Source organism: Copadichromis virginalis, linkage group LG23 (genome assembly GCF_057382275.1).
Source record: "Copadichromis virginalis isolate Kocher_CV1m ecotype Utaka linkage group LG23, C_Virginalis_male_GT1.1, whole genome shotgun sequence".
NCBI lineage: Eukaryota > Metazoa > Chordata > Actinopteri > Cichliformes > Cichlidae > Copadichromis > Copadichromis virginalis.
The window spans coordinates 37,364,907-37,375,805 of NC_140639.1; the positions used below are offsets into that span (position 1 = coordinate 37,364,907).

At 42.3% G+C, this 10,899-nt stretch overlaps 1 protein-coding gene across 1 annotated transcript in view; it reads left to right on the plus strand.

Moving 5' to 3' along the window:
- The window catches only part of LOC146681539 (ATP-binding cassette sub-family C member 4-like), a 13,945-nt gene continuing 3,046 nt past the window's right edge, over nt 1-10,899 (plus strand). Inside the window, exons 1-14 of the mRNA XM_085449064.1 lie at nt 1-55; nt 1,917-2,114; nt 2,390-2,527; nt 2,659-2,696; nt 2,776-2,888; nt 2,972-3,118; nt 4,140-4,219; nt 5,149-5,299; nt 5,452-5,571; nt 5,672-5,782; nt 6,450-6,550; nt 7,721-7,912; nt 8,013-8,168; nt 8,882-8,971. Of these exons, the coding sequence (XP_085305190.1) occupies nt 53-55; nt 1,917-2,114; nt 2,390-2,527; nt 2,659-2,696; nt 2,776-2,888; nt 2,972-3,118; nt 4,140-4,219; nt 5,149-5,299; nt 5,452-5,571; nt 5,672-5,782; nt 6,450-6,550; nt 7,721-7,912; nt 8,013-8,168; nt 8,882-8,971 (1,638 nt within the window). The 5' untranslated portion in view covers nt 1-52. The remainder of the gene's footprint in view (nt 56-1,916; nt 2,115-2,389; nt 2,528-2,658; nt 2,697-2,775; nt 2,889-2,971; nt 3,119-4,139; nt 4,220-5,148; nt 5,300-5,451; nt 5,572-5,671; nt 5,783-6,449; nt 6,551-7,720; nt 7,913-8,012; nt 8,169-8,881; nt 8,972-10,899) is intronic.

Sequence of the window (10,899 nt, forward strand, 5' to 3'; positions counted from 1 at the left end):
TCAGGGAACCCTTAACCATTTTTTTGTCCACCAGGCCACGGCAGAAGCAGATATGGTATGTAAACATTGGTTTGTTTTTTTAAACCCTCTGGTTAAGGTTATTATGGGCATGTGCAGTGAATATCAGCGCTATGTGGCCAGAAGTGTGATAATATAATTTATTTTGTGTAATAAACAACTGCAAGGATAGATGATTACAACAAATAGATGACTAATACATAAAAGTAATACATAGATGAATAATGATGATGAGTTAAGATGCGTAATCATGGGAACAAGTGGGTTTACAAACAGGAGCAGCTGATTAGCATTAGAAAAGCTGAAATAATACCTCAACTGAAGCCAATTGTACTATATGCACTATATGTGCACAGTTACAGGAATATTTTTTGTTCTATTGCTTTCTATTAATTTATATAATTTTAAGTTAAGCAGGACAGAGTTCTTTTAAAGAAAGATTTACTTATATTCTCAAAAGTTAAGCATGACAGGCTTCTGTTTAAGAAAGAGACCTGTTTTACTGTGTTAATGTTGTCATTTTGAGCTAAAAATAAATGGCTAAATGATCATTTGTTTCCCATATGGTCATATCACAAAGAATATGCATCTGCTTAAATCAAATTCAAGTCAAATGGTTAAAAAATAATTTCACACACAAAAAAAATAGCTACCACACTGGGAAGGGTGAAGACAACTGGGTTGCCCGGCCCTGGCCACGAGGTGTCCCTTATTTATTTTTCAGCGAGTTGGCAACCCTAGCTGTGGTCGTTGTATCTGTCATCGGTACCAACTCCACGAACTCCTCGGTGACGGTCAATGTGTCATCAACTCCGCGGATGAAAATTGCCAGTTGTGCAACATCTGTAATGTCCGTGCCTTCATCAATTGCAACTGAAAACACAATAAATGACTTTACTTTTTGCTTCAACTGGCTGTCCAAATCCGCTGAAAGATCAGAAATCCTGTCAGCAACTGTGTTTGTTGTCAGGCTGATATTTGCAAAGGCCTGGCGCTTTGTTCATCATACATGTTTTTACAAATTCACCGTCACTAAATGGTTTTGAAGCTAGTGGAATTTCATTAGCAATGAGGTAGCTAGCTTTCACTGCAGCATCACTGATGTCTCGGCTGTGAGTAAACACAGACTGCTGTTTCTTCAGACCCGCCAACAGTTCATTCACCTTCTCTCTTCTCCGCTGTCCTTGAAAGTTGTCATATTTGTCGGCATGAAGACTCACATAGTGGCGACGGAGGTTATATTCTTTTCAGCACTGCAACATGCTGGGAACACACCAAACATACAGCTTTCCCATTCACTTCCGTGAGGAGGATGACCATTTATCTTGGAACACTCTGCATCCACTTTTCTCTTTTTTGACAGAGACATATTGGGGCAATGAGGGTGCCAAAACAGATCAGGTTTAAATTTCGCGGGCAAAACAAAGTAGCTCACAATTGCTATTGCGCCATCCAATGGACACAATTGGAACAACAGTTTCTTTATTGAAAAATTGCTGCTCATTTTTATACTTTACAAAATCATCTCGCGGGCTGGATTAAACCCGTTTGCGGGCCTGATCCGGCCCGCGGGCCGTACGTTTGACACCCCTGTATTAGATCATAGACTGAAAGGGGCTGCAGGGATTTATCTTTGTCTCTTCAGGAGATGTTTTCTGAAATTCAGCCACACTACTACCATTTGTAGAAAAGCACAAACAAGACTGAGTGCTGCCAAAGCAAGCTGACTGTCAACAGACTATCTGGGTGACTCGCAGGACTTTGAAGATGTAAACCGCAGTACATTTCCAAACACTACAAAGTGTGTGTTTCACATGAGGAGGTGGTGCTGCCATAGGTCTGTAAAACACAGCTGTACAATTTCCTAACACTTGGTGATATGTGTGTGTGTTTGTCAGGGTCACATGGTGGCAAAGGGAACTTACACGGAGCTTCAGCAGTCTGGATTGGACTTCACCTCCCTTCTCAAGAAGGAGGAAGAGGAGCAACAGCAGCCTCATCATGACACCCCCACCAGAACTCGAACTCTGTCTCAAAATTCAGTGCTGTCCCAGACTTCCTCTGTCCAGTCCATCAAAGATGAAGACCAGTTACCGGTTAGTGGATAATTATCAGTAAAAACAGCCTAGTTTTTAAAAAATCAGGGTTGTTTATAGGAAATGGGTCGTTTCTGCCCATCCCTAGTTTAATATCATGTTTGCTTTTCTTTCTTTTCCCCTTCCCCAATGGTCTTTAACATACAGAGCGTGCTGAACTGACACAACTTGAGCTTAGTTTGCTTTAGTCCGTTTTCATTTTGACAAGTTAAACACAGGGAACTTGACGGCCAGTGATCATGATACTTGTCTGCATGCTGATGACTTCCTCGCAGGCGGAGAAAGTTCAGACATTTGCAGAGGAGACTCGAGCTCAGGGAACTATTGGAATACGCATCTATGCCAAGTATCTGGCAGCTGGGGCCAACATTGTGGTTCTGCTGGCTGTCGTGCTGCTTAACATCATGGCTCAGGTACACAAAGACTCACCTGCACTTGTAATTCGCCTTCCACATGTTAGCTCAGTGAGAATAAGTGTTGAATGCATTTCACATGTGTAATATAAAGCAGTAAAAATTATTTTTTTGGCTTTTATATCTTCTAGGTAGCATACATCATGCAAGACTGGTGGCTAGCTTACTGGTAAGTATCTTCAATCTGCCGTTTTCCTCATAGACTGCAGCTTTTACATGTCTGTTTATACTCATGTCTGACTGTTTAGGGCTGATGAGCAAGAAAAACTAATGGCCAGCAGTAACATGACTAACATCACAACAAATGGACTAAATGTCACCAAAGAGCTGGACACGGATTTTTACCTGGGAATTTATGGAGGTAAAGGCGTTCTCTTATTTACACTGCGCTGCATTTCTTCTGATTTTACTCCACTGGTGTTTTATGGTGTGTTATTTTTCCAGGTTTGACTGCAGTCACCATAATCTTTGGCTTTGGCAGGAATTTGGTGCTGTTCAATGTGCTAGTGAGGTGTTCACAGTCTCTGCACAACCGCATGTTTAGCGCTATACTCCAAACACCCGTGCGCTTCTTTGACATCAATCCGATTGGTAAGCAAAACTTTGCAAATTTTTAGTGTTGTACGTTCTAAAGCCAGAGTCGGTAAATTGTAGAATTTTGTAGTTCAAAAACTTCTAAATGGAATTCTGTAGTGCTCGTGTGGGCCAACCACTCACCGGAGGGGAGATGGTCAGGGGCAGGCTGAGAAATCTGGCTTTAGGAACTTGGAATGGCACCTTTCTGTTGGGGAAGGAGCCTGAGCTAATGCTTAAGGTTGAGAAATATGAACTAGGTGTAGTCACGGTCACATGAACTCATAGCTTTTGCTCTGGTGTCTAGAGAGGGCTGGACATTGTACCAGTCCTGGGTTGCCCTCAGTGAGAGGTGACAGGCAGGTTGGGTATACAGGTATCCCCAATTTGGCAACTGTGCTTTGGGATGGATGAGTCTGGTTGTTTCCCTGTGCATTTGAGTCAAGAAACAGGTCCTGACTGTCATTTTATGCTTATGTGTAAAATCACATTTGACACGTCAGCACAATACCCAACCCTCTTCAAGTCCCTGGGTAGGATGCTTGATCTGCTTAAATGATGTCCTCAATCCTGCTGATACACTTTTTGTAGTGGAAGCAGAGTCTGGAGCTAACCCATCCATCACTGTGGCTGAGGCCACTGAAGTAAAAAAACAAACAAACAAAAAAGCTGGCCAGGCCCCAGGGTTAGATGAGGTTTGGTGAGGTTCCTCTTCCTTACACATAGGGTCAGGAACTCAGTCATACCTTGGTGTGACCCAAATAACCCAGATAAAGGGGGTAAAGATGGATGGATGAATTTTGTGGTTACTTTTACTCCATTTGCCATCTTTGTGGGGGCACAGTATACAATTCAATTCAATTTTATTTATATAGCGCCAAATCACAACAAAAGTCGCCTCAAGGCGCTTCATAGATACAGAGAAAAACCCAACAATCATATGACCCCCTATATACAGGCAAGGAAAGTTAAACTAAACATTAATCTTACTCTAGCTGGTTTCAAAGTGTGGTGATAATTATCTCTTGTCTGACCTCAGGAAGAGTATTGAACAGATTTTCAAAGGACATTGGGCTGCTGGACTCCAACATGCCAGTGACGTTTGCAGATTTCGTTCAGGTGAGGGTAGATTTCTCAGCAAAGACACAGCAGCATTTTTCTTTTCTAAACCACTGACAAAGCTGCAATGAAGATCATAACAAGTGACAGTTTATGGTGGAGCTGTAGCCTCCACGCTCTTTTCGATAAACACAGCAGGTCCAGAGCAAAGGTAGGGAAGTATTTCCCTGAAGTAACAGCAGCACTCACTACTGTAATGATAATAAAACTTTCAAGCCAATAAAAGTCATTTAAAGTCCAATAAAAAAAAACGGTAACAAGTCTTAATAGAATCAAATCAACAGTTCAACAACCTAAGAAGAAAAGCGATCTTACCATGTGCTCATCTGTTGCTGGGTAGTTTTCCAAAGTGAAAGCTAAATTCTATGAAGAAAATGCCATAACTAGGCAATTTAAACTTTGCTGCAGACTCACAGCAGCTGTCCCATCACTATGAAATCAATGCAGTACCTGAAATACTTCACTCAGGTCCAGGCTTTATAACTCATTAGCCCTTAGCTCTTAACTTTGAAGCTAATCATTACACTGATTACACGCTGCTGGACAAAATATTACGAATTTCTTTGTTGTCACATGTTCCTTGAGCTTGCCTCAGTCACTCAGTACTCAGTGCTGCCACTGGTGAGTAAAGCGAAAGTGTAAGCGCTGTGGCACTGCCCTTTGCTGAGGTTGGTAACATTTACCTACTGATGCCCATCTGAGATAACGCTCTTATTTGTAACAGAGGGTCAAAGATCTCTTTGAAGAATAAAATGAGTAAAACTGACAGTGCTGTTACTAAAGTGAAAGGCTGAAGTACAATGCACAAGTTAATGAAAATACTTTCTCATTCTGTAAAACATTCATTTTTCTTTTCTAAAGACACTCAAAAAGAAAAAGGCACAAGAACAAACCACTTTAATGTTGATGTGTTTTTCTGTTGTGAGCAGATCTTCCTCCAGATACTTGGGGTCATTGCTGTTGCAGCGTCAGTGATTCCCTGGATCCTTATCCCCGTTGTCCCCCTCCTTCTCATCTTTCTTTATTTGCGTCGCTACTTTCTGCGGACCTCCAGAAATGTTAAACGGCTGGAGTCCACCAGTGAGTGTCCTACAGTACAACAGTGTGTGAAGAAGGAGATACACGTGCTGCTACTGTTGTTTCTTTTTCATTTTAAAACCTGCATATGTAATATCTTTAAAACTTGAAGCTCTTTAACCTATTGGTAACTTCTGACTCATCTGTGTCCTCAGCTCGGAGTCCAGTCTTCTCCCACTTGTCCTCATCTCTTCAGGGCCTTTGGACAATCCGAGCATTTGGGGAAGAGAAGCGCTTCCAGAAAGTCTTTGATGCCCATCAGGACCTGCACTCAGGTGCTCTTCATGCTTGGCACATAGAAGCTCATATTATGATCAGAGAACTTAAAAATTGTATGTTTTTGAACTGTCTGTGATGGATTGTTTCCCTGTGCAGAGGCCTGGTTCCTGTTCCTGACCACCTCTCGCTGGTTTGCTGTCCGCCTTGATGGCATCTGCTCCATCTTTGTTACCATCACTACTTTTGGCTGTCTGCTGCTCAGAGACAGTGAGAGAACTAATTTTACTGTTGATTTAGTCTTGCTGTTTGCGATCGCTTACCAGCAGGGGGCAGCTGTGTGCCGGTTATCCACTATATTGCCAAAAGTATAGGCTTACCCATCCAAATTGATGAACGATCAAGCTTCTCCATCTGGCAAGCCGATGGTCCAGTCTGAGAACGGTACTTATCTGACTGTTTCCAGGGAAAGAAACTCTTAGTGCAGCATACCAAGACATTTTGGACAATTTCATTCAGGAAGGGGCCATCAAGGCGATGGCCCCCTGTTCTAGCATGACTGTGTACAGTACACAAAGCAACGTCCATGAAGTCCATGAAGACATGTGTGAGTGAGTTTGGGATGAATTCGAGTGGAGATGACGAGCTAGGCCTTCTCATCCAACATAAGTGTCTGACCTCACAAATGCACTTCTGGAAGAATGATCAAAAATCCCAAAAACGCACTGCTAAACCTTGTGGAAGAGTTGAAGCTGCATAATTTTAAACCCTCTAAATTAAATGGATGGGATGTCACTCAAGTTCATATGCTTGCGAAGGCAGTTAAGTGAATACTTTTGGCAATACAGTGTATATGCAGTCCAGCAGATGCTGAGTGATTGCTGCCGTTTAACTTTTAAAAGTGTTAGTAAAATGGTTGTTTTCCTGCTCCTGTCAGAGCTTGATGCGGGTGCTGTTGGTTTGGCTCTGAGCTACTCTGTCACACTAATGGGCATGTTCCAGTGGGGTGTCAGACAGAGTGCAGAGGTGGAGAACATGGTAAGATACTCACTGTCTCTTTTATTTCCAGAGCTTGTATCATTTCTTTCCATACTGAGCTTTTGCTATTCCCATATAAATCTCACTAATTTCCAGAAATAGTCCAAAGATTGTATTTATTCTGTCATTTGAACATCAAAAGTCTTCTTTGCCATTTTGTTTTATATTTATGGTTGTTGGGCTTGTTGACATGGAGGTGAATCTGAGACCACTTTCCTGATGTTGTATGATTTCTGCCTGGTGTGCTACGCATCTTAAACTTGTGTTGTCAGCAGACTTAAATGATCAAAAATTTTTAGGAGTCTGAAGTAAATTATTTATTTGGGTGATGCAGTGGTTAGAACTGTTGTCTCCCAGCAAGAAGAAGGTCCTGAGTTTAACTCCACCATCAGGCCGGGGTCTTTCTGTGAGGAGTTTGTATGTTCTCCCCATGTTTGTGTGGTTTCTCTCCGGGTACTCCAGTTTCCTCCGAAAGTCCACAGACATGAAGTTAGTTGTGAATTTAAAATGCCCGTAGGTGTGAATGTGAGTGCGAATGGTTATCTGGCGACCTGGCGACCTGTCCGGGGTGTACCCTGCCTCCCGACCTGTGGTAGCTGGGATAGGCTCCAGTCCCCCCGTGACCCTGAATTTGATAAGCAGAAGAGGACGAATGGACATTATTATTTTGCAAGAGTCCAAAGGGTTAAGCTTTGGGATTCTGCTCTTTCACACGAATAGCATGAATAGACCACTAGTTGTACTGGTGTTTCTCTGGCATCTGTCCATAATAAATAATACCTGCATTCTCCTTGATACCAAGTAGACACACTAAATGATTCTATAACATCCGTCTGATTCACGTGGCAGTTCTCCTTCATTGAGAAAAGCAGCTCATGGAGAAAAAGTAGCTTAGGAAAATAATCCTGCAGAAACAGTGGCAGACTGAAGCATCCTGAACACTGAGTTGTGAGTTGCAGACTTGCTGATTGGATGTGGAGGATGTGGTGGGCAGTATCTTCTTAAATTTTTGGTGTAATTCTAGATATTAATCCATTCTTTCAGATTTACCTGATTGTTTATTTCTTAAATTGAACTTGTATGCAAATAGTTTTATTACATGTTGTGTTCTTGACTACACCACACAGACTGATCCTGATTTAATGTGCATTCCTGCGTTTCTGTCCTCAGATGACATCAGTGGAAAGAGTAGTAGAGTACACTAAACTGGAGAGTGAAGCACCCTGGGAAACCCAGAAACGTCCTCCTCCTGATTGGCCAAGTAAAGGCCTGGTGACTTTTGACCAGGTCAACTTCTCCTACAGTGCTGACGGACCTCAGGTGCTGCACAACCTGAAAGCCATGTTTAGACCCCAAGAGAAGGTCAGACATCAAGGTTTATTTGTTTTGTTTCTAAGAACCTGAAGCCATTTGTGTGATACGCTGTCAAACCAAAGCTTATGTTCTGTGTCCTGTGGGTCAGGTTGGTATTGTGGGTAGAACAGGAGCCGGGAAAAGCTCTCTGGTCTCGGCTCTGTTCCGCCTGGCAGAGCCCCAGGGGAAGATCTACATCGACGGTATTGTGACCTCTGAGATCGGCCTCCATGACCTGCGGCAGAAGATGTCCATCATTCCTCAGGTACAACATCATAGCTGACCTCTTAGCAGAACACAACACTAGCATCTGGCTACTCTTGTTGCCTTGTTTCGTAGCTCGTCTACTATGACTTTGTTACTTTGACATGAGAAATATTTGGCTAATAAGTGACATTAATTATTACTAGTTGGGCACATCCTTAAAGCTAAGAAAGGATCAGCAGCCCCAGTCTGCTCTGACACTCTAGAGTCACTTCTGTTTGCTCTGTGAGAAAAGCACAAGTGTTGCAACAAAGTGCACAAGCACTTTGTTGCAACTGCTTTGATTTGGTGCTTATAAATAAAATTGAATTATTTGCTCAAACAATTATACGAGTGTAGTTTTAACACTGCATCTTTTGGTTTTTTTGTTGTTTGTTTGTTTGTTTTCACCAGCTTACCAGTAATGAGTTAAAATCAGCTGTCCAGCAAACATTTTCTCCTCAACGCTCTCAGCATTTCAATTCCCACAAAGCTCTTTGCTGTGATCAGTCAGAACTTTTGCAAACTGTAGGATGCATTCAAAACCAAAAGAGGGCAGCTGGTTACAGTTTGCCATGTGTGCCATTTAGGTTTTTTAAACTTTTACCTGCCACAGCAGGACATTCACTCAGATATGTCGAAATAAGTCACTGTGCTGTTCTGTTTACAAATAGTCCACAAAATCTAATCATTTTGGTGTCCTCTGGGTTCTCCAACTCTCCCCCACCCCTTTAGGACCCGGTACTGTTTACGGGTTCCATGAGAAAGAACCTGGATCCATTTAACCAACACACAGATGAAGAACTGTGGAGTGCTCTGGAAGAGGTCAGTAACTCTCACAATCGGCAGAATCAGTAGTGTGTGAGTTTTAATTCTTGTATGATGAAGCAGAATACTTGCCAAACTATTTTATTATCTTACCATACAACAGAAATATTGTGAAATATGTCAGGTTGGCTCATCAGAGCGTAGCGTACTAGCATCAAACTGTCCCATTCAGGATGACTGAGGGTGGAGGAGCTGCTGTCTCTATTGCATGAGGATATTCTCTTACATAGGCAATTATGTAATTATGTCCTGGAGCCAGGAGCGGACAATCAGAGATCCCAGTGTGGTGGTGAATGACCTCAAGGATTTTGACCTCAAAATCAGCCTTGAAAAGAGCTGCCAGGAACCTGCACCATGTATGGACTGTCTGGGGCTCTATATAGATCCTATTCCTAATTGTGTCACTTTCAGAGCAGAGGATCATCAGCATCCTTCACACATTGTCTCTCCCTCTTTCAGCTGAGAAAAACTGTGCAGTTCCAACTCTCTGCATCCTTGCACTCTTTAATTCCTGTGGTGCATTTACAACCGCTTATAATGAGGGATTGTCAGCTTTGGGTCACATCTCTACTAGGGGTGCAACGATACACAAAATTCACGGTTCGGTTCGGTTCGATACTTTGGTGTCACGGTTCGATATTTTTTCAATACAAAAAAACTGTTCATGCCTTTTTAATTTGTCATTTATTAAAATTATAAATATATATTTTAACTCAAAAGTACAGTTTTTAAATTTAACTCTAACCCTTGTGCGCGTTTTTTATTTTGACAGCGAATGCGCACCTGCGGACCACTTATGTGCACCCCTGGTTATTTAGCTCGTCATATCGCAGCCACAGAAATTATTTTGTCCATGAAACCATAAAGCTGCACTTTCTTTTTGCCTTATAGTCTGATTTGTCATAACTTCTCCGTTTTGTGGTAAGCTTTTCTTTGGCTGTCACTTCTTCACCCTGACCTGTCTTATTTGGCTCAGCAGAACTAAAATATATATCCTGCTGCTTTTACACACGCACTCACATAAGCTCAGCGATTCTCTGCGCGATCAACCTCTCACATGTTTAAGCTTGCTGTGGGAGATTTCACTTGTCATGTTTGCATAGTAAGCTAACGATTAATAAGACGATGTCAGAGGAATTGGTGCACAAATTATCATCACTCACAGATCAGTGCTGTCGCTCTCTATACACAGTTCGCACGATTGCAAAGTGAAAGCAAAAAAACAAGCGCAAATTCAAACGCGATTTCAATATATCACATATTGACAGTGGCTCACCGATGCCAATGACATAATTACCCAGCTACATTTCTGAAAGAATGCAAAAGCATTGACATATATTTTTCCTTCCTACAATAGCCCGACGGGCAGGGTAGCCCGTCTGAAAAAAATCGCTAGCCCCAGGACGTCGGGCTAGCGATATTGCAAGCCCTGTATCTGATTGAGGAATCACTCATCTTTGGAAAAGAGAGTTTATTACAGAGAAATGCCTCTTTCCAAAATAAAAGCTATACTATCCGCTTCTTCTGGGCTATATTCTCAGCAGCATAAGGAGAATCATGTGCTAACAGCTGTCTAAATGACTCGGCTAAAGTTAGTAGCATGCTTGTTGTTTTTGTCTTTGCACTAAGATGATGTAAATGTGCAGTCATATTCGTTGTGTTCCCACTAGTGCTTTCAGGTTAATCTCGTTGAAATGACCTTAACGCCACAACACGGCAAATCTCCGTTAACGAGCTACCGCCGATCGCCCCGTGCATGGGGCTAGACGGCCAACACGTTAACGAGCTAACTGCGCTAACACACTAGCTCCCACCCATGTAATTGAGCATTGCATGGCACATCCAACATACTGTTTTACTTTAGTCCATGACTCGCTTACCTTCAGGGTCATACGTCACATGAAAACCAAAATAATTCCAAACGC